Source organism: Saimiri boliviensis, chromosome 20, assembly GCF_048565385.1.
Source record: "Saimiri boliviensis isolate mSaiBol1 chromosome 20, mSaiBol1.pri, whole genome shotgun sequence".
Lineage (NCBI taxonomy): Eukaryota > Metazoa > Chordata > Mammalia > Primates > Cebidae > Saimiri > Saimiri boliviensis.
In genome coordinates this window covers 25,706,156-25,729,891 of record NC_133468.1, presented here as the reverse complement: position 1 = coordinate 25,729,891, position 23,736 = coordinate 25,706,156, and the positions used below count along the sequence as shown (strand labels likewise).

The 23,736-nt window shown below is 46.3% G+C and overlaps 1 protein-coding gene across 5 annotated transcripts in view; it reads left to right on the top strand.

Annotated features, from left to right (window-relative positions):
• The window catches only part of CARD11 (caspase recruitment domain family member 11), a 127,258-nt gene that overhangs the window by 53,922 nt on the left and 49,600 nt on the right, over positions 1-23,736 (top strand). For 2 of the 5 annotated variants that reach the window (XM_074390564.1, XM_003934784.4), the window contains exon 2: positions 15,308-15,438. In XM_074390564.1, the coding sequence (XP_074246665.1) occupies positions 15,432-15,438 (7 nt within the window). In that variant the 5' untranslated portion in view covers positions 15,308-15,431. Of the gene's footprint in view, positions 1-2,507; positions 12,136-12,155; positions 13,613-15,307; positions 15,439-23,736 lie in introns of those variants that run through there. The other 3 variants (XM_074390562.1, XM_074390563.1, XM_074390561.1) reach the window with 3 other exon arrangements.

Genomic DNA, 23,736 nt, shown 5'->3' with positions numbered 1-23,736 from the left:
GTGATCCTCCTACCTCAGCCTCCTGAGTAGCTGAGACCACAGGTACATGCCACCATGCCTGCCTACTTTTTTATTTATTTTATTTTGTTTATTTATTGAGACGGAAATTTGCTCTTGTTGCCTAGGCTGGAGTGCAGTGGTGTGATCTCGGCTCACTGCAACCTCCGCCTCCCAGGTTCAAGCGATTCTCCTGCCTCAGCCTCCTGAGTAGCTGGGATTACAGGCGTCCGCCACCACACCCAGCTAATTCTTGTATTTTTAGTAGAAACTAGGTTTCATATTGGCCAGGCTGGTCTTAAACTCCTGACCTCAGGTGATTTATCCACCTCGGCCTCCCAAATACTTTTTAAATTTTTCTGTAGAGACAAGTTCTCACTATATTGTCCAAGCTGGTCTCAAACTCCTGGGTTCAAGCAATCCTCCCACCTCAGCCTCCCAAAGTGCTGGAGTTACGGGCGTGAGCCACAGTGCCTGGCAGAATAGACTTGCTTTGATGGGGAAGAAGACCCTTCAGATTCTGGAAGTTGCCCAGGGTGGGAACAGGTGGCAAATATGTTCGTTGCTGCCATAATACTGATGTTTGGGGACACTGGCAAACGAAGAGCTCTCCTGGTGGGACGTAGGGCCAGCTGGCCTGTCTGCATCTCACCCGGTAGACAGTTTGTGCCTTGGAGGTCAGAAATCAGACGGCCATCTATTCTATGTTTCTAACCCATGAAAATTGAAAGTGCAAAATGGATTGGAGTGGGCCTCCAAACCTCAGGCACAGCGGAACCATCTAGGTGGGGACAGCAGGCGCCGGAAAGCAGTCACGGTGAAAACTCTCCCCACACAAGGAGAGGTAAGGGTCTGATGGGCTAAAGGAAGGGAGAAAGCCAGCATTCAGCCATTGGAAATCAATCACTTGGTAAATATGAAATGCTGATTTATGGAAGATACTTATTAAGTCAGGGTATACAAGGAAATATGAAGTATCTCCCTGCCCAGAGGTACATGGCAGACACAGAAAGATGCCAACACCACCAGCTGGGTGAGTTTCCAACCCTTCCAGACGGAGGGGTTGAGGGTAAATCGTTGAAGGTTTTCTCTCAATTCTGCTTGGTATGGAGGTAATTATACAGGAAGAGGAGGAAGTGACTTGTTTCTCTCCTGAGTCTGCTGCTAGCTTCTGATGGGGGTAGGCTGAGTAGCTACGTAGCATTTGCCCACTGTACGTGCCACAGTGGCCTTAAAATGTTACCGCTGTGTGTGGTTGGGCGCAGTGGCTCACGCCTGGAATCCCAGCCTTTTAGGAAGTCGAAACCAGTGGATCATTTGCAGTCAGGGGTTTGAGACCAGCCTGGCCATCATGAAAAAACCCCATCTCTACTAGAAATACAAAACAAAGAAAAATGAACCAGGCATGGTGGCACATGCCTGTCATCCCAGCTACTCTGGAGGCTGAAGTGGGAGGATCCCTTGAGCTCATGAGGTGAAGGTTACAGTGAGCCAAGATAGTGCCACTGCACTCCAGCCTGGGCAACAGAACCAGACTCCATCTCAAAAAAAAAAAAAATGTTAATGCTATTCGTCCAATAAAAAGGGGTTCAGAGAGGGTAAGCCACATGCCCAAGGCCACACAGCAACAAATGGCAAACTGAAGTTTAAACCCAGGGCTCTCTAATGGCTGGACCACATCCTTCCCACTAGACCACAGAGGGGAACTGCCATTTTTATCTCTTTATGCAAATTGTTTTGTTTGTTTGTTTGACTTTTCGTTTGATCAGAATTCCTGCAATTCTTTTCCCTACACCCCCTGCCCTTTTTGGAGGGAATAACGTCACTTCATGCCAACAAGCACAACTTACAATATGTTAACCTCCTGAGTTCAGGAGTTATGGCTTCCTTATTTGTAGGAGCCCTGCCCGTGAAACCTCGGCCACCCAAATCTCTAAATCTACAATAGAAGGCATCCTCAGAGCCTGCTCATTTTAACAAAGTCACTCAAGCCTAGCCCTCAAAAACCACCCCACTTCTTTTTCTTCTGCTGCCTGGAAATCTCCCCACTGAACCTGATACATGAGAAAATGCAGTGTTGACCTCAAGGCTTGAACACCTTGGGTTAAAATAAGGAAGTCCGAGACCTAAATAAAACCCAGATCTGGCAGGGCATGGTGGCTCACACCTGTAGTCCCAGCATTTGGGGAAGCTGAGGCTCAAGACCAGGAGTTCAAAACGAGCCTGGACAATGTAGTGTGACCCCCATCTTTAAAAACTAAAAATTTTTAAAGTAGCTTGGTGTAGTGGTATACACCTTTAGTCCCAGCTTCTGGGGAGGCTTCAGGTGGGAGTAGCACTTGGCCCCAGGAGGTCAAGGCTGCAGTGAGCTCTGATTGTACCACTGCATTCCAGCCTGAGTGCAAAGTAAGACATTGTCACGTGCAGACATACACACACACACACACACACACACACACACACACACAAAGTGGGTGGGTGGGTGGGTGGTTGGTTGGTTGGTTGTTTTGAGATGGAGTTTCTCTCTTGTTGCCCAGGCTGGAATAAAATGGTGTGATCTCGATTCACTGCAACCTCTACCTCCTGGGTTCAAGCGACTCTCCTGCCTCAGCTTCCCTAGTAGCTGGGACTACAGGCGCATACCACCATGCCCAGCTAATTTTTGTATTTTTAGTAGAAACAGAGTTTTCACCATGTTGGCCAGGCTGGTCTCGAACTCCTAACCTCATGTGATCCACCCACCTTGGCTTCCCAAAGTGCTAGGATTACAGGTGTCAGCCACCACGCCAGGCCAAAAAAAATGCTGCTTACTGAACCCTCAGGTTGACCAGAACTGAAGGCCTTTCTAGAAGGAAGAGCTGGGAGCCCCATGAAGCTCCAGGGAAAGACACACAGACGCCTCCTTGGGCTCCTCTGCTGTGGTTGAGGTGACTTTCCCTGACTGCACATCGTGGTGGAGCCTGGGATGAGAATGAGAGTTAGAAAGCTGGAGGCAGAAGCCTCCCCAACCACATCCCCATCACCATGGAAGAAAACCTGAAATCTGAATTTTTTTAAAAAATGCTAACCTTCTAGCTGATGGGAAAAGTTGGCAGAGTTACTTTCAAACACCTGGAAATGCGTTTCCAAGTCTGGCTGCATTTTTCCTTTTTTCAGGGTATTTCGTAAAATAGATGGCCCCACAACTAGAAATGCATTTTAACTTGATCACTGCATCAATTCTAAGTGTATTTCCAGTGTGTCTTATAAATGCAGAAGGCAGCAACGGGTGCCTGGTGTGTGTCCTGCTGCCTGTTGACTCCTCAAAGGAAGCTTGTGATGTGGCCAGGGCCAGCTCTGGGCCCTGGATATAACTTCATTTGAGCTGCAGGTGGTGACCTGAGTGATCACGTTGCATTCCCTGGGTAAATCGCTCTGCTATAGCTCTGATTTGCATTCTCTGAGCTAATGCTCGACTTTAAAATATGGACCAGACTGGGCTGGGATCCAGGCTTCCTTCTTCCCTCCTGTCTCCTTCTCACTGCTCCTCAGCACCAGTCTTTCTTGCTGCTTCTTTCCTCTTCCAGTGAGTCTGGGGGCTCTTTGACCATCTTTCCTCCAAGTCTCTCTTTCTCTGCCTCTTTTTCTCAGCTCTGAACCTCCCATATTTGTCTCGTGTGGTGTATTCTTACTTGTCATTTTTTTATTCCCTGAATCTTGTCATAGTCAAAGTTTCTTCTCTCTTACCTTTTGCCTTCTGCATTTAGGAATGATTTTTGAATCCAATGAGTGAATCAGTGAGTGAGTGACGAAATGAATGAATGAAGAAATGAATTAGTGAATGAATGAGTGAATGAGCAGATGAGTGAGTGAATGAATGAATGAAAGAGTGAGTGAGTGGATGAGTAAGTATATGCATGAGTGAGTGAATGAGTGAGTGGATGGATGAGTGAGTTAGTGAATAGATGAATGAATGAGTGGATGCACGAGTGAGTGAGTGAATAAGTGAATGACAGAGTGAGTGAATGTGCAAGTGAGTGGACGTGTGGATGAATGAATGGGTGAATGAGTGAGTGCATGGATGAGTAGGCGAGTGGATGAGTAAATGAATGAGTGAGTGAGTGAGTGGATGAGTGAGTGAATGGGTGCATGAGTGAGTAAACGAGTGAGTAAATGAATGAGTGAATGTGTGAGTGAAGGCATGAGTGAGTGAACGAGTGGATGAGTGAATAAGTGAATGAGTGAGTGAGTGGATAAGTGAGTGAATGAGTGAGTGAGTGGATAAGTGAGTGAATGAGTGAGTGAGCGGATGAGTGAGTGAATGGGCGAGTGAGTAAATGAGTGAGTGAGTTAGTAAATGAATGAGTGAGAGGGAATGAATTCAGGAGTGAGTGAATGTGCAAGTGAGTGAGTGGGGTGCCCCTCCCCGCAGTCTCTCTAGAATATCCTCATTACCACACTTTGCGGACTTTCCCCGAGGTTGACATCCAAAGGCATCCGGCCCCGACCCGGCCTAACCCTGTCGCAGGCTCCCTGGGGATTCTAGTGCCAGCGAGTGAGATGAGAAGATAATGAGGAAGATTTAAGGTCTGACTGTGGCTCCCACAGAGTCTTCCACCTCTGGTTCTTGGCCATTCTCAGAGCAGGACTCATTTGATGATAACTGGTGACCTTTTCTACAAAACTCAAGGGCCTGTCTCTTTCACTGAGAAGATTCTCGGGGCTGCTGGGCCCACCCCACACATTCACGTGCCAGCCCTAAGGGCTCCCCAGGGGCAGGATTCTGCTTGCTAATGTCCAGGTCTCGGGCAATGCCTGTCCCGTATCTGATTTTGCACCTTCCAAACTGTCTCTTAAATTCCCAAAACCAAAGAGTAACACAATTTCCTCCCACTTCTCTTCTTCCTGAATTTAATGTATGCACAAAAACACATGTTCTACATCCCACCTTGCAGCTGCTTTTGTGTCAAATCTCCACGCTAGACGCTGGAAGGAGACTTGTTTATTCAGTCACTCGACAAAGGAGGGCCAGGCGCTGTGCTGGAAGGCGCCGATGGTACATGTGAGGCCTCTTGCAAGGAATTCACAGCAGGTTGTAGGAACAAGCAATGGCAAAGAGGGTAAGAAGCACAAACCAGGCCCAGCAGGCTGCCTTGTGCCTGAAACCCCAGCACTTCAGGAGGCCAAGACAGAAGCATCCCTTGAAGCCAGGAGTTCAAGGCCAGCCTGGGCAACACAGCGAGACCCCCATCTCTTAGTGGTGTGCACCTGTAACACCAGCACTCTGGGAGGCTGTGGTGGAACAATCACTTGAGCCCAGGAGTTGGAGGCTGCAGTGAGCTATGATCACACCACTGCACTCCAGCCTGGCTGACAGAGCAAGACTCCATCTGTAAAAAAATTAAAAATTTTCAAAAAGAAGTAGTACAAAAGTTTGACCTGTGCCCAGCACAGCACACAGGTGGCACGAAGGGAGGGTCCTTTCTCCACTGGAGTCAGCCGAAACTGCAGAGTGGCCATCCCAGGCCCATCACAGCACTTAAGCTCACTACGTTCTTCTTGGTGGACTGATATTGAATGTAATTCTGTGATGAGGGAATGTTTTTGTTTTGTTTGTTTTTGAGATGGAGTCTTGCTCTGTCACCAGGCTGGAGTACAGAGGCACGATCTCAGCTCACTGCAACCTTCGCCTCCCAGGTTCAAGCTACGTCCCCTGCCTCAGACTCCTGAGTAGCTGGGCCTACAGGTGCATGCCACCATGTCCGGCTAATTTTTTGTATTTTAGTAGGGATGAGGTTTCACCATGTTGGCCAGGATGGTCTCAATCTCCTGACCTTGTGATTCGCCCACCTCAGCCTCCCAAAATGCTGGGATTACAGGAGTGAGCCACCACGCCCAGCCAACAGAATGTTTTTATCACAAAACATCAGAGCACTCAATTTAGCAAATATTTATTAAAAACTCACCCCATGCCAGATAGTGTGGCCCTAACAAGTCACGACACTGACATAGAGAACCTAAAGAGGGACAATGGACACATCAAGTTGCTTCCAACCCAGACAGTGAAATGACAGCCAAAACACTGAAGTACACAACAGTGAAAAAAAATTCCATCCAGTGCACAGATGAAGCCAAGAGCACATCTTTGAAAGCACAGAGACGTCTTGAGTTGGAATCAGCTGGTGTTCTCAATTACTTATCAATCTCCTGTGGGGAAGGCAGATTTGCTGACCAGGCTTCGAATGCAACAGCAGGAAAGAAGAGTATTTCCTTATCAAGGTCAGAGTATCTCCCTAGCCAGTCCTGTAGTAAGTCTGACTTGACAGGCATCCACGAGGGTGACCTCGCTCTGGGATTTGGGTCTGACTGAGTGGGTCCCGTCATGGCTCCTGGTGGCCATCAGAGCTGTCAATCAGTCCTGTGCATAAACCTAAAATCCAGATGGGGCCAATGCTCATAAAAAGTGGATGTGATGAATTGATGTGCATTTCAGAACCATTTGAATCTGTCACTTCTAATTGGGCTTTTATCAAAAGCTTTTCTGCAGTAGTGTTAGAAAAAAGGAGACCTGGGAAGCAGTGTCCTCTGGTAATACAAGGGTTCCATGCCCTTCCACGCTTCACTGTCTTGGTACAAATCTGAAGCCACTGCAGAATAAGTATGGATTTATTCTGGGAGCCTGATGTTGGGTGGTGCTCTTGGCCCCTGGGTTCAGGAAACACCAGCCCCTCCTAACTTCCTACTGATGCTCTCGCCTTTCCTAAAAGGTATCAAACTGAGACTTTTTTTTTTTTTTTTTTTTTTTTTGAGATGGAGTCTTGCTCTATCACCCAGGCGGGAGTGCAGTGGCACTATCTCAGCTCACTGCAACCCTTACCTCCCAGGTTTAAGCAATTCTCCTGCCTCAGCCTCTTGAGTAACTGGGATTACAGGTGTGTACCACCACGCCCAGCTAACTTTTTTGCATTTTTAGTAGAGACAGGGTTTCCCCATGTTGGTCAGGCTGGTCTCGAACTCCTGACCTCATGATCTACCTTCCTCAGCTTCCCAAAGTGCTGGGATTACAGGCATGCGCCACCGTGCCTGGCAAGCATAGACATTTATATCTTCAGGAGCCACTGACCCGTTGCTTGCGTCAGCTAAAAATGATATTGCCTCTTGGGGAGTTTCAGGTATGAATATTAGAGGCAGGCTGGTACCCGAAGGGATGCTTGGAGTGGCGGCAGTGCTGTGGACTGAGGGGCTAGGCCTTGCTGGGGACGGTGGCCAGGAAGCTCAGCTGTGATGTGATGTGGGGAGAAGATTGGGTGCATATGAAAGAGAGTTGATGCAAGGAGAAATGCAGACCAGGGGACAAGGCAGAGGCTGGAGAAGTGACGCCATTGACTGCACAGTGAGGAGCATGCTGGGGATTTGAAGCGGGGCACAGCAGGCAGGTGAGGTAAATCGTCCTGCCTACGCACCGAAAGCCTGAAACGGCTAAACCAATAGATGAGGGTGTCGTCCATGAGTTACAATTTCCTGGGCGATCCTTATCTCCTTGTGGTACTGCCCACTCCTCAGAGCCATGCCGCTTGTTTCTATCTGCGGAAGCACTGTAGACATGGCTAGTACTAAACACGTAGTCCTTACTGACCACTTGCCAACTCTAGTTTTGTCTCTAGGAGAAAGGAATGGGAAGGAATAGATCAATAAGAGAGTTGCTCTGATTTTAGGGCCCAGGGGTCTGTGGCCATAACCGATAGGACTTAGAAAGTGTTGGTTGGATGTGGTACTTGTCTCTGTTAGGACTGTTTCCAGCTGCAAATAATAGAAATAGAATCAGATATCTTACGTACTAGGGATTTGACTCTTCTCGTGGACCAAGAACTCAAAGGTTAGCTGTCCAGGGCTGCCATCAATGACCTAGCTTCTTGTAGCATCCTAGTGAGTCATTATTAGAGTATGGCTGTGTCTTGTCTTCACAGTCACAAAATAGCTGCTATGCCTCCAGGCATCACACCCACATTCCAGGTGGGAAGAGAAGGACAAGTAAAAGATTCTTCTCATCCAAATCCGCCTCCTTTTAAAGAGCCTTCCTAGATGTCTCATCTGGAAACTTCCACCTACATCTCATTAGCCAGAGTGATGTCATGTAGCCACCTAGAAGGGATGCTGGAAATACTGGTTTTTGGATGGGCACGGTAATGCCCCCAAACAAAACTGGTGATCTGTCAATAAGTAAGAGAGAATGGCTATTGGGCTGGCAGCTGGCAGCGTCTGCCACTCTACTGCGAATTTAAAATGGTAATTGTTACTTTCAAAATATGTATCGGTGAAGCTCTGCTGATTGCTCTACACATGTTAATTGATGGGAAATATTATCTCACAATTTCAGTTGAACAAGCTGAGATATACAGAGGTTAAAAAGTTAACTGGGATACCAGGCAGTAGTCTTGCAGGAGGAATTTTCTATCTGCTTCTGCCAGTGCCCTCTTTGTAGGAATGAAGGGGATGGGGCAGATGGTATATGAAGGGATGGTTCTGGCTCTTTTCCATCAAGCTTTCATTTCGGGGCTGTAAACATTGAGGATGGCTGTAGTCCGGGCATGTATCCATGTCTCCTTAGTCTTTTCTCATGTGCAGTAGATCGTCCTTTTAAATAATCTCTTTCCCTTTTTTTGCTAGAAGCCCTTTCAATTAAGTGGAGGTTTCATTGGAATAATTAAACCCTGCATATCAAGCCATTCACTCCAATCATGCAGACAAATCAATTAACCAGAGATGCATTTATCTAACTGACTGTTTATCACCTCCTGGTCCCAGAGCTTTTGCACTGGGGCAGCTCTTGGAAAAAAGAGGTGTCTGCCCCCCAAAGACAGCTCATTTCCAGAGGGCTCCCTGGGTTTGAAGCAATGGAAACCTTAATGTTTATTTTATTCAAGATTTGATATTTATTTGTATTTGTCCGCTCAACAAATGTATGTATTGAACACCTACTAAGAGTGTTAGCTGCATCCTAAGTCCTACTAGGGATACAAAGATGAGATAGACATGTGGCTAGTTGCTGGAACTCTCTGTGAGTGCCTCACTTTCCTATTCTATAAAATGAGTGTAGGAGTATCTACCTCATAGAGTTGTTTTGTGTATTAAATGAGATAATCCACATGGAGCATTTAGCAAGGTATCTGGCAAATAGCTACTCCATATGCCTTTTCAGAGGCAGCTATTCAAGTATATGTTCCAGCAAAATGAGGGCTTAAATTAATAAAGAGGCTGGGCACAGTGGCTCACATCTGTAATCCCAGCACTTTGGGAGGCTACAGCAGGAAGATCACTTGAGGCCAGGAGTTTGAGACCAGGCTGAGTAACATAGTAAGACCCTGTCTCTACACACACACACACACACACACACACACACACACACGCACACGCACACACACACACACAGTAATAAAGAGGAAGATTTGGAGCTCAAGAAGCAAGGAATATAATTGGTTCCATTAGATGCTATGCTTAATAAACATTAGCTGGGATGACTGCTAGTTTAATTAAGATCAGACAATGTTGAGTTCAGGGAGCTGAGTAGGAATCTCTGCTCTTCCACTTATTGGCTGTGAGTTCTCACCCTGTTATTGAACTCTCTGATTCTACCTTCTCATCCGTAAAATGGGAGTAATAAAACCCACCTAACTGAGCTTCTGTGAAGATTAATCAAGGTGATGTCTGTGACGAAGCAGGTACACAGTCAGCAGTTTCAGTTTAGGAAGGGATGAGCTGACTCACAAGCATTGCAAAGGATGGAACATAGTGTGTGTGCAAAGACTAAAGATAACTATTTTGTTCTTCATACTGAAATGCATTACCCGTATTTCCAATGACTGACTGTGTTTTTTAAATCTGTTTTATTTTTTAATCAAAGTAATACATGAGTCATGCAAAGGAGCAAAATACATTGCCAGGCATGCAATTCCAGCACTTTGGGAGGTCAAGGCAGGTAGATCACTTGAGTCAGGAATTCAAGACCAGCCTGGGCAACATGACAAAAGTCCATCTCTATTCTATTTTTTAATAAAAAATTAAAAATAAGAAAGCAAAATGGGCTTGTAAGGAAAACATTAGTCCCCAGCCCAGCCAACATCATCCCCTATCCTGATCCCCAGAGGACAATCACTTTAAACCCTTCTTCAGGCCAAACGCAGTGGCTCACACCTATAATCCCAGCACTTTGGGAGGCCCAGGTGGGTGGATAGATCACTTAAGGTCAGGAGTTTGAGACCAGCCTGGCCAATATGGTGAAACCCCATCTCTACTAAAAATACAGAAATTAGCCACACATGGCACACACTTGTGATTTCAGCTACTCGGGAGGCTAAGGCAGGAGAATTGCTTGAACCTGGGAGGTGGAGGTTGCAGTGAGCCAAAATCATGCCACTGTACTTCAGCCTGGGCAATAGAATGAGTGAGATTTCATCTCAAAAAAAAAACAAAAACAAAAACAAAAAAAGCCAGGCACGGTGGCTCACACCTGTAATCCCAGCACTTTGGGAGGTCAAGGTGAGCAGATCACGAGATCAGGAGTTCAAGACCAGCCTGGCCAACATAGTGAAAACCCATCTCTACTAAAAATACAAAAATTAGCTGGGCATGGTTGCAGGAGCCTATAATCCCAGCTACTTGGGAAGCTGAGGCATAAGAATCATTTGAACCTGGGAGGCAGAGGTTGCAGTGAGCCAAGATTGTGCCACTGCACTCTAGCCTGGGCAACAGTGCAAGACTGTCTAAAAAAAAAAAAAAAATCAGTATTGTTTTCTTCTATTATTTCTTCTGTTGTTTACCCACTAGGCCTAAATAATGTTTGCCTTGCTATTTGTTGATACATTAGTTTTAAGACATCATTGATTCACATATTGTTAGGTAGATGAGAATTTAGCTCTCTTTTACTAATAACCCATTCAAAGTACTTCCCCTTCCTCTATTCTCTCATTACATGAGGTCACAATCTGTTGTGTTGACTCATCTGTGGTGGTTATATTATTATAACTAGGTAAATATTGTTAACATTAAGGCAAGTTGTGTGCTGTGATTTTCTTTCTTGTCTGTGCTTTTGTTTTTTCCTGTAGTTAATATTGCCTCTATTTTTTTTCTTTGCACTTGCTCAGGATTTCTTTTAAATGTACCTATTCTTAATTTTTCTCCCATCTGACTCTCAGATCTGTTATTTGCCCAACAATGTGATTTCCTAAATTATCAAATATATCAGAATATTATTCTGTTTTTGCCCTGGCAACCTCTCACTTGTGGACCCTCCATAACCTTGCTGCAATCTTAGGCAATTGCTCCTGGCCACTTTGCCTTCATCCTGGGACTTTCCTTGCTGCTTCCCCAAGTAGATTTCTTGCTTCATGAACTACGTACCTTCCTCTTTATTGCTTATTCCCTCATTTTGCTGGATCATATCCCCTAGTAGCTTCCAATGAAAAGGTGCATAGGAGACAAATATTCAGAGTTCTTGCTTTTCTGAAAATAGTTTTATTCTATTTTCACACATAATAATTTGGGTGGATATAGGATCCTAGGTAAAAAAAAAAAAAAAAAAGTATTTTGCATAAAAAATGTGAAGGCACTGCTTCATTTTCTCCCAGCTTCCAGTTTTTATTTGAGAAGTTTGGTGCCACATATGCTTCCATTCCTCTTCACATGGCCTGAGGTTTTCTCTCTGGAAGTTTGTAGAGTTTTTTCTTATTCCCTGGTCACCAGAGTTTTTGAAACAATGTGCAATGAGAAGGTTCTTTTCCACTGATTGTACTAATATTCAGAGGGCCAATTAAGTCTGAAGTGTCATGTTCTTACTTTCAGAGAATTCTCTAATATTAGTTTCTCTGATAATTTCATCCCTTGGTTTATATTCTATCCCCAGAAAATATATAACAAGAAGACACAGTCTTTGTAATCTCTTTTTAGGATTTTTATTTATTGGATATTAAACCTACTCAGGAGGCTGAGGCAGGAGAATCACTTGAACCTAGGAGGCAGAGGTTGCAGTGAGCTGAGATCACACCACTGCACTCCAGCCTGGGCAACAAGAGCAAGACTCCATCTCAAGAAAAAAAAACAAAAACGAAAAATGGCCAGGCTCTGTGGCTCACACCTGTAATCCCAGCACTTTGGGAGGCCAAGGTGGGTAGATCACAAGGTCAGGAGACCATCCTGGCTAGCATGATAAAACCCCGTCTCTGCTAAAATACAAAAAACTAGCCAGGCATAGTAGCACATGCCTGTAGTCCCAGCTACTTGGGAGGCTGAGGCAGGGGAATCACTTGAACCCGGCAGGCGAAGAGGTTGCAGTGAGCTGAGATCATGCCACTGCACTCCAGCCTGGGCAACATAAGCAAGGCTCCACCTGCAAAAAAAACTAGCATTTTGTTTGTCAACTAACGGGCTTCATTGTGGGGTGAATGGGCATTGATTGTGCTTGGAAAACATCAACATGAGGCGTCTACAGTGCACTACGCAATTGATTCCTCTTTTGAGAAGCAATAGTTGTTCTTTTTAACCTTGAGCCAATGTCTGCCAACTTAGAGCGCAGTTTTCACTCTGTCTTAAGCTGGTATGTTAAATGACATTTCAGGGAGCTTTTGCACATATACTTTCTGGTTACAGCTCTTTAAAAAGGTAAACTTGAAAAAGATGCTATATAGTAGCAATCAACAGGAAGTCAGAAAACCTTGGGTCCAAATCCTACCTTCATAGTAGTTATGTGAACTTGAGCTTCCTCTTAAACTTTTTTTTTGAGACAGGATCTCCCTCTATCACCCAGGTTGGAGTAAAGTGGTACAACTTTGTCTTAGCGTTGACATCCCAAGCTTAAGTGATCCTCCTGCCTCAGTCTCCCAAGTAGCTGGGACCACAGGCATGTGCTACCACGCCTGGCTACTTTTTTGTATTTTTGATAAAGGCAGAGTTTCATCATATTGCCCAGGCTGATCTTGAGCTCCTGTGCTCAAGTGATCCGCCGGCCTCAGCCTCCCAAAGTGCTGGCATTACAGGCATGAGCCACCACGCCCAGCCCTCTCTAAGCTTATGTTTTCTTGGTTGTAAGGTGGTGGTAGTGGTGGTGATGATGATGATGATGATGATGATGATGATGATGATGATGATACCACCTACCTCAAAGAGTTCTGAAGGTTCCTCAGTAGCGCCTAACAAAGTGTCTGGCACACAGCGGATAGTCTGTAAGCAGGAGGGTTGATGTTTAGTCAGTTGCATGTTATACCTATGAGCCAGTCTTGCAAGTGGTCAAGAAATTGACTTTTAATCCTAGAAATCTTCCCTGACCTGAGGACCAAGTTCCCAAATGCTGTCATCAAAATTCTAAGGGCAGAAATAGCCCAGCCTCAGTATTGGTTTTCTTGTGCCTCAGTTTTCCCAACCTACATTGACATAGTGAGTGGAGGGTGGGGTGGAAGAACAAGAGTAGTTGTCCAAGCCTGTTTCTCCTTTCCTATAATTAAAATCTTTTCTTTCTCTTGGAGACAGGGTCTTTCTCTGTCATCCAGGCTGGAGTGCAGTGGTGCAATCATAGTTCACTGCAGCCTCAACCTCCTGGGCTCCAGCCATCCTCCCACCTCAGCCTCTTGAGTAGCTGAGACTACAGGTATATGCTACCAGGCCCAGATAATTTTTTTATTATTTTTTGTAGAGATTATTTTTTGTATGTTGCCCCAAGCTGGTCTTGAACTCCTGGTCTCAAGTGATCTTCCCATCTCAGCTTCTGAAAGTGCTGGGATTACAGGCATGAGCTACCATGCCTAGCCACAATTAAAACCTTCCTTACTTTTTTTTTTTTTTTTTGAGTCAGAGTTTTGCTCTGTCGCCAGACTGGAGTGCAGTAGCGCAATCTCGGCTCACTGCAACCTCCACCTCCTGGGTTCAAGCGATTCTTCCGCCTCAGCCTCCTGAGTAGCTAGGACCACAGGCGCATGCCACCACGCCCAGCTAATTTTTGTATTTTTAGTAGAGATGGGGTTTCACCATGTTGGCCAGGATGGTCTCGATCTCTTGACCTTGTGATCTGCCCACCTCGGCCTCCCAGAGTGCTGGGATTACAGGCGTGAGCCACTGCGCCTGGCCCCTTACAATTTTTTTAAAGCCTTTTTTTTTCTGATGATAGACACATTCTCTTTTTTAAAAAATGCAGATGGTATAATTTCCCTTTGTGTTTGCTGACTAGCCTGTGGACGGCTCTGCTGCCTTTGCAGAGGCCCTTTGCTCTGTGATTCCCCTCCCTACCCAGCCCCAGCCCACGGCCCTGTCCCAGCCACAAAGCAGGGAGCCCATGAGAGGACCAAGGAGATGTTGTCCTCCGGAGATGCCTGTTGGCACCGCCTCCCTCGGGCTGAGGGCCTCTGACAGTTCACTCCAACCCCAGGTGATGCCCGACAGGAACAGCTTCTAGCAGCCCCGGGAGACCTCATGTCACCTGTGATTAGTCTTTAAAGCCAAAACCAAGTAAGCCCCTGATTAAACATCAGTGTCCCAGGGTCCCTGTCACTCCTGAATGGAGCCGTCCTAGAGCAGCAGCCTGAGGCTCCTCCACCAGGTTCCAAGCATCTTTGAGGACAGGCGTAAGGCTCCATCCACCATACCAGGGTTTAAACCCCACCTTTCCCTCTTACCATGATTGTGCCACCTCACTGTAGCCTGGGCAACAGAGTGAGATCCTGGTCTCTTTTCTCCTGAAGGAGAACTGACCCTTCCCCCAAAAATGGAAACCCCTGGCTGGACTCCTGCATGGCTGAGCAGGGCATCAGCGGTGGCCTTGTCAGTTACCATAAGGAATACCGCCCTTGGGAAATCACAACGTGTATAGGCTGTGGCGTGTTCCTGCCCAAACCCATGGCAGGCTGGAGGCCAAAGACATAATTCATAGTGAAGGGAACTCTTTGGGGTTTGGGAACAGGGTTTACTGCTTTTGACCTAATGAATTAGCAGCTGATTAGAGCAGCTCCAGTCCACAGAGGTTGCCATCAAAGCCTTTTCCATCAAAGATCTTCCACACTGACCACGAGCAAGCCCAAGGCTGCCGTCTTCTCTCCTCCCCACCATCCTCAGGGGTCTCAGGACCCGTGTCAGTGGCTTCCCAGGCTGTCCGCTCCACTGGGTGGAATAGAAACCCTTCTCCCCCTGCAGGCCCCTGGTGTGGTCCACTCTGCCAATGTCATCTAGGGTGACACGCCCCTCAGGACTTTGTGGCCTTTCCTTCCAAAGCAGAGCATCCCTTTGATCCCAGAACGATTCCCTTTCCAACCTCCGCCTCCTGCTCCAAGGCTGATTATCTTTTCCTTTTCAGGTTCCAGGCATTGCAAGTCCAGATGCAACGGGAGCCTGGCTCGAGGGAAGAAAAGATCCAGCTGGAAAGCATAAAAGTCACATCCCAATGACGGGATAGCAGCCCCTGTCGTGAGCACTCCTCCATGCCGGGTACTTGGCATCTGTTACCCTTCTGTACTTCTCTATATATTATGTAGAGACAGGGTCTTGTTCTGTCACCTGGGCTGGAGGGCAGTGATGTGATCATAACTCACTGCAGCCTCCACCTCCTTGGCTCAAGTGATCCTCCCAATTTAGCCTCACAAGTAGCTGGGACCACAGGCATACACAACCGCATCTGGTGAATTTTCAATTTCTTTGTAGAGACAGGGTCTTGCTATGTTGCCCAGACTGGTCTCAAATTCCTGGGCTCAAGCAGTCCCCCTACCTCCACCGCCCAAAGCCCTGAGATTACAGGCATGAGACACTGTACCTGGCCATTCCTTTATATTGGGGAAAAAAGCAAATGACGGTGAACTGAGACTTGGTGGAGGGGTGAGGGTGGGAGGGGAGGGAAGAGCAAGGATCAGGCTGACACCAGTTAGAGCTTGGGAGATATTCAGAGAAAACGCTGGTGGGCCTGGGATACAGTTGTGATAAGATTGTGGGACTGGCAGAAGACAAATCTCACAGGGCCTGAAGATCAAGATCAAGATGTTGAACATGGGCCAGGCATGGTGGCTCACACCTGCAAATCCCAATATTTTGGGAGGCCAAGGTGGGCGGATCATCTGAGTTTTGGAGTTTGAGACTAGGCTGGCCAACATGGCGAAACTCCATCTTTACAAAAAATATAAAAATTAGCCAGGTGTGGTAGTGGGCATCTGTAACCCCAGCTACTCAGGAGGCTGAGGCAGGAGAATCGCTTGGACCTAGGAGGCAGAGGCTGCAGTAAGCTGAGATCATGCCACTGCACTCCAGCCTGTGCAAAAGAGCAAGACTGTCTCAAAACAAACAAACAAAAAAAAACATTGACCATGGCTTGGTATGGTGGTCATGCCTATAATCCCAATACTTTGAGAGTCCAAGATGAGAAAATCACTAGAGCCCAGGAGTTTGAGACCAGCCTGGGCAACATAGCAAGACCCCATCTTTACAAAAATAACTTTTAAAATATTAGTTGGGCATGGTGGTGTGTGCCTGTGGTCCCAGCTATTCAGTAGGCAGAGGCAGGCAGAATTGCCTGAGCTCGGGAGGCAGAGGCTGCAGTAAGCTGAGATCAGGCCACTGCATTCCAGCCTGGGCAGCAGAGCAAGGCTCTATCTCAAAAAAAAAAAAAAAAAAAAAAAAAAAAAAAAAAAAAAAAAGTTGGAACTTTATGATAACAGCAAGAGGAAGCCACACTAGAGGTCTTGAATGAGTGAGTAGGGACATGAAGCCGGCAGCTCTCATGGAACTTATCCTCAGGTGGGTCATCTCCTGGTCCTTTGCTTCCCAGGAAAGGTGAGCAACATAGCACTCCTGTAGAGCCTAGCATAGGGCCTGGCACTTGTTTTCAGCCATTTGCAGAGAAACTGGTGTGGCCCAGGACCTGCCACACACTGGAAGTCAAACCCTACCAAAGGTTGGGTCCAGGTTGAGACAAGCTCCAGGTAAGACAGGTAGGGAGGGATGATCCAATCTGCAAGCCTGTTAAAAGTTCAGAGCCTCGAGGTCTCCAGGCACATCTCTGAGAAAACTGCTTTCAAAGAAACTACCTAGAGCTTGCCACAGCAACTGGATTCAACCCCAGTGACAGGGCTGAGTCAGGCTGAGTTACAGGGAAGTGTTAGAAGGGAAAATACATTTTGAATCGTGTCTGAGACTTTTTTTTCCTTTTGAGGCTAGCTACACTCTCCTTAGATTTTTTCCATGAATTATTTCATGTATATAAATACCTATATATAATGTGTATCTGTGAGACAGAGAACAATGAAACAGACACTCATGTCCTCAGTTGAAACATAATTCCCTGTATCACCAGTGTCCCCAGGGGACCTTCCAAGGTCATATCTGTCTGGCTGCCCCTCCCCAGGAGAAGCTACCAATCTGACCTTTACCAGTTCCTTGCTTCTTAGTATAGTTTTGCCGTATATTCTTAACAGTAGAGTTTCATTTCCTATGTTTTAAAAAAAAATTTTTTTTGAGCCAGGGTTTTACTCTGTCTCCCAGGCTGGAATGCAGTGGTATGATCACAACTCCCTGCAGCCTTGACCTCCTTGTCTTAAGCAATCCTTCCACCTCAGCCTTCTGGGTATCAAGGACTACAAGCACACAACCCCACACCCAGCTAAGTTTTTATTTTTTGTAGGGACGGGGTCTCGCTATATTGCCCAGGCTGGCCTCAAACTCCCAGTTTCCCATCTTGGCCTCCCAGAGTGCTGGAATTTCAGGCATGAGCCTTCTCATTAGCCTTGTTTTATTTATTATTATTAATTTTTTTTTTTGAGACAGAGTTTTGCTCTTGTTGCCCAGGCTGGAGTGCAATGGCACAATCTTGGCTCACTGTAACCTCCACCTACTGGGTTCAAATGTTTCTCCTGCCTCAGACTCCCAAGTAGCTGGGATTACAGGCACCCGCCACCATGCCCAACTAATTTTTTGTATTTATAGTAGAGACAGGGTTTCACCATGTTGACCAGGTTGGTCTTGAACTCCTGACCTCAGGTGATCTGCCCACCTTGGCCTCCCAAAGTGCTGCGATTACAGGTGTGAGCCACTGCGCCCAGCCTTTTAAAAATTTTTTAGAGACTGGGTCTCGCTGTTTCCTAGGCTGGAGTACAGTGGCGCCATCATAGTTCATTGCCTCCTTGACCTCCTAGGCTTAAGTGATCCTCCCGCCTCATGAGTAGCTGGGACTACAGGCATGTGCCACCATGCCCAGCTAATTTGTTTTGATTTTTTGTAGAGATGGGGTTTTGCTGTGTTTTCCAGGCTGGTCTCAAACGTCTGGCCTCAGGCAATCCTCCCACGTGGGCCTCCCAAAGTGCTGAGATTATAGGCATGAGCCACAGTGCCCGGCCTGTTTTTAAAGTATTTATAGACAGGTTTTTTTTTGTTGTTTTTTGTTTGTTTGTTTGTTTGTTTGTTTTTAAGAGATGGGGTTTCACCATGTTGGCCAGGAAGGTCTCAATCTCTTGACCTCGTGATCCACCTGCCTCGGCCTCCCAAAGTGCTGGGATTACAGGTGTGAGCCACCACGCCCGGCCTATAGACAGTTTTATATCATGCATCTTCTGTAGCTTGCTTTTTCATTCAACATCATATTCCTGAGGTCCACCTGTGCTAATGCACATGGTCATATTTCTTTCCATTTTCACAGCTGTGGAGTGTGCCAGCATTGAATACACAGGTTATTTACCCATGCTGTTGCACTAGATCTGTGTGCGGTTTCTGGTTTTGGATATATGGTGCTGCTGTTGAACATTCTTGCACAGGTGTCTGGATGCACACAGGTAGAATTTCTCTAGGGATCTTATCTAGAAGGGACTCCTGGCTTGTGTGGTCTGCGTGTTCAACCCTACTAGGTGAAGCCAACTTGTTTTCCAGTTCTTGTGTTCTTTTCATCCTGTAACAGATGTCTGCAGGTGAGCCCCTGCTGGGGACAGAGGTGCAATAGCATCCTTATTCTGTCCATCCAAGTGAGAATAGATGCTCCCGGATCATGGCTTTGGATCTTTGTAATATGAACTCACCCTTCACCTGGCTGCTATATCTTGCCTCTACCTCTGCAAAGCTAATTCCCATTATTTACGTGGAGGAGGCCTGGGCTAGAATTCCTGACTTGCTGTGTGGCCCTCACCAAGTTGCTAGGGCTCTGTGCTTCTTGGTTTCCTTGTCTACAAAACAACAGTGAGCATGTCCACCTCTCAGAGCCACTGTGATCGTTAAATGAGATGATTTCTTTTGTTTTTTGGAAACAGAGTCTTGCTCTGTTGCCAGGGCTGGAGTGCAGTAGTACGATCGGGGCTCACTGCAAGCTCTGCCTCCTGGGTTCAAGCGATTCTCCTGCCTCTGCCTCCCAAGTAGCTGGGACTACAGATGCCCACCACCATGCTCAGCTGATGTTTTGTATTTTTAGTAGAGACGGGTTTCACCATGTTGGCCAGGCTGGTCTCGAACTCTTGACCTCAAGTGATCTGCCTGCCTCTGCCTCCCAAAGTGCTGGGATTACAGGCATAATCACCACACCCAGCCAAATGAGATAATTCCCATAAAGAGTCCGGCACAGTGCCTGGCGCAGCAGCCCAGAGAAGCAGAGGGGAAGCACTTCCTGTTCTGCAGCAGGGTGTGTGGCTGCCCTCTCTGCAGGGTTCCAGAGGATGCTGTTCCTCCCACCGGGGCTTGTGTGGGCGGCTGACTCTTACCACCAAACTTTGAGCAGCTCGCTCAGGGCTGTGTGGGAAATGTCTTTGCACCCTCTGTATCCAGCACAGTGCTCAGCACAGAGCCAGTTCTCACCCAAGTCAGCTGAGGATGAAGAGGCTCTTTCACTCCAGGCACTCACTCACTGGTCCACATTCCCAAGTTCACCTTCACCTCTGGTTGCTAAGCAACTGTGCTGCACAGGGGCATTAATGATGGGGCAGGTTTCAACAAGATCCAGGATCTGTGATTTTGTTGCATCTGAGGTAGGAGGGTCCCTTAGCCAGGCACGGAGGTGTGGGCCTGTAGTCCCAGCTGCTTAGGAGACTGAGGTGGGAGGATCGCTGTAGCCTGGGAGGTCAAGGCTGCAGAGAGCTAGAGTGAGGTAGGAGGGCCCCTTTCATCTCTGCTTTGGAAAGAAGATTTTGCCCAGTTATTTCCTGCTTAGCTGACAGGCTGCTGAGGTGGCTGCACCGGGTCACCCTAGTCCCTGGAGAAAGTCTATGTCCCTGAGCACTCTTGTAACAGGTGGTTGGCATGTGCCAACTACAACCTCCTTGTCCATGAAGGCTGGTAAGAAGTGCTTCTTGTTCCATCCAGAGCTGCCTATCTTCCTGCCTTGAGCTGCTGTTTAATTCCTAGGCACGTGCCTTCTGACCTCCCCCCCCCACCCCCCGCCAAAAGGTATAAGCTCCTTAACACCTGACTTTCAGCTGTCTTGTGCATTCACGGTGCGAGCAAGTCTTTGTACTAAGCAGATGCTTTCATTAGTTAGGAGGCTTCGGGCTGCAAATCACAGTAGACCCAACTTCAGAAGGCTTGAGACAAAGAGTTTTATATCTTGAGGGTGAATCCTCAGGATGGCAGAGCAGAGAGCTGGAAAGACCTTCAGTGTTTAATGTCACCGGAGAAGTACAGGTTGAGGTGCGGTGACCCAAAGCATCACATCCACCTTTACGCACTCACAACTAAAAGCCAAAGGACAAGGAGTCCCTTCCTGGGGTTCCTGTTAAAGATCAAGGAAAACCTCCAGAGCCACCCCCAGTGCGTGTCTGCAGGTTGCATGGCCAAAAGCACTTGACGTGCTTGTTCCTAGGCCACTGGTACAGACCAAACGAGGGCTGCTCTTTGCAGCTCAAAAGATATGCAGCCTCGCCGAAGCATCAGACTGACTGGTTCCTGCGGGGGCAGGGTAGGGAAGGATTCTGTTAGCAGGAAGTCAGGGGGCAGTGTGGAGAGACACCAGCAATGCCTGCCACCTAGTCAGTAAATAATTCATTGAATAAAATTCTTAGGCTGTCCACTTCTTGAAAATAAGAAAAGTACATTTTTCTTTGTGAATGCAAATGATCACGTGGTCATGTTGTCAGAACGAGCCGTTGTCATGGCATGTCTCTGGTGTTGCTGGCTGTGACTCAGGTAGCTAGTGCCATGTGTTAGCAAAAGACTCGTAGAGGTCAGGACTTAAGGCAGTGAAGCAAAGAGGTTGTCATCTATGCAAAGTTCATTGGATTGAATGGAGACCGAATCCTCATTTTTGATTACTTTAAATCCAGTTTTGCTCATAACAGCAAATAGGTATTTTTACTCAAGGCACTTTGGTTTCAGGGAACCAAATCCCACTTAAAATACCTCAAACTGGCTAGGCATGGTGGCTCATGCCTGTAATCCCAGCTCTTTGAGAGGCTGAGGTGGGAAGATCATTTGAGGCCAGGAGTTTGAAACTAGCCTAGGCAAACTACAGCATGGTGGCACATGCCTGTAGTGAGACCCTGTCTCTATAAAAAATGTTAAAAATAGCCAGGCATGGAGGCACACATCTGTAGTCCTAGCCACTCAGGAGGCTGAGGTGGGAGGACTGCTTGAGCCAAGGAGTTTGAGGCTACCGTGAGCTATGATTGCCGCCCTGCATCCCAGCGTGGGTGGCAGAGCGAAACCTTGTCTCTAAAATAATAATTTTCAAAAAAAAATTTTTAATAGCTCAAATTAATGGGGGAGGTGGAGGTATGTTGAAAGCCTACAACAAGGACCGCACACCGCAGAAGCCCAAGCCTCATGGGGATGGGAACAGAGTGATGCACCAAGAGAGGTGACCCTGGCCATCCACTTCTCATGGAACCTCATGGTCTCGCCATGGTGCCGCTGAGCAGACCAGCTTCCTCTGCTTGCTTATTTCTTCTCTGCCCTGATAGTCTTGACCTGCCTGCACGTCTCGTCACCCTGGCTCAGCTCCAACATCCGTGGTTACATCAGTGCCACATTTTAGCTCAATTGCCCCCAGCACACTCACCCATCTCACCATATATGAAATCTCCAGGTCCAGGAATTTGTCTGTGGCTAAAGAAGAACATCTCATAATAATAAAATGGTCAATCCACTGGGAAGCTATAAGAGTTATAAGCATATGCACCTAGCAGAGCCCCGGATACATGAAGCAAAGACGGACAGAACTGGAGGGATAGACAATTCAACAATAAGAGCTGAAGACATTATTACTCTACTTTCAATAATGGATAGAACAACTAGGCAGAAGATCAACAAAAAAGAGACTCGCATAGCACTATAAACAAACCAGACCTGACTGGGTACAGTGGCTCACACCTATAATTCCAGCACTTTGGGGGGCCGAGGCAGGCAGATCACTTGAGATCAGGAATTTGAGACCAGCCTGACCAACATGGTGAAACCCTGTCTCTACTAAAAATACAAAAATTAGCCAGACATGCTTGCTGGATTCCAGGAAGTGGAAGTTGCAGTGAGCCAAGATCGCACCACTACACTCCAGCCTGGGCGACAGAGGGAGGCTCTGTCTCAAACACACACACACACACACACACACACACACACACACACACACACACACTAGACCTAACGGACATCTGTAGTACACGCCATCTGATAGCAGCAGAATAATACATTAATCTATGAACTACGTTCCTCCCCAAGTTAGTTTGGCCTCTGCCCAGGAATGAACAAGGACAGCCTGGAGGTTAGAAGCAAGATGGAGTTGGTTAGGTCAGATTTCTTTCACTGTCAGAATTTTCTGTTATAATTTTTGCAAATTATATATTTTGCAAATATATCAAAAAAGGGAGGAGATATAATTTTACCTACTCCCTTACAAATGTAGAAAAAGAAGAGCTAAATAAACCTAAAGAAAGGAAAAGAAAGGAATAATCAAGACTAGAGCAGAAGCAAATGAACCTGAGAAAAGGAATACAGAAAATTAATGAAACCAAAAGTTGGTTCTTTGATATAGCAACAAAATAAGAGAGATGATGCCAATTACTAGAATCAGAAATGAAAGAGGGGAAATTATAACTGAACTTACAGATATAAAAAGAACTATGAGGGGAACTATGAGCAATTGCCAATAAATTAGGATAACTTAGATATAATGATATAATGGACAAGTTCCTGGAAACAGATAAACTACTGCAACTGGCTCAAGACTGACAGAAAAATATGAACAGACCTGTAATAAGACTGAATTTGTAAAAATAATAATCCACAAAGAAAACCCACACCCAGATGTGGGTGGGGTTTTCACTTGTAAGTTCCACCAAACAAATGAAAAATACCAATTCTTAAAAGCCTCTTCCAAAAAGCAGAAGGGGAAGAAATACTTCCTAATTCGTTCTATGAAGGCAATATTAAAACCAGACAATGACATTACAGGAAAAGAAATACCATGATATACCCTGATAGCAAAACCAGACAATGACATCACAGGAAAACAAAACTCCAGACCAATACCTCTTATGAATATGAATGCAAAAATCCTGTTTTTAAAAACTAGCTAATTGAATCCAGCAACATATCAAAAGAATTATACACCATGACTATGTGGGATTTATGCCAGGAATACAAGGTTGGTTTAACATCTGAAAGTCAGATAATGTAACCATATCAACAGAATAAAAACCAAAAACCACATGGCAGCCTCAACAAATGCAGGAAAAGCATCTGACAAAATCAAGAACCCCTTCAGGACAAAAACATTTAATAAACCAAGAAGGTAAGAAAACTTCCTCAACCTGATAAAGGACATCTATTTTACAAACA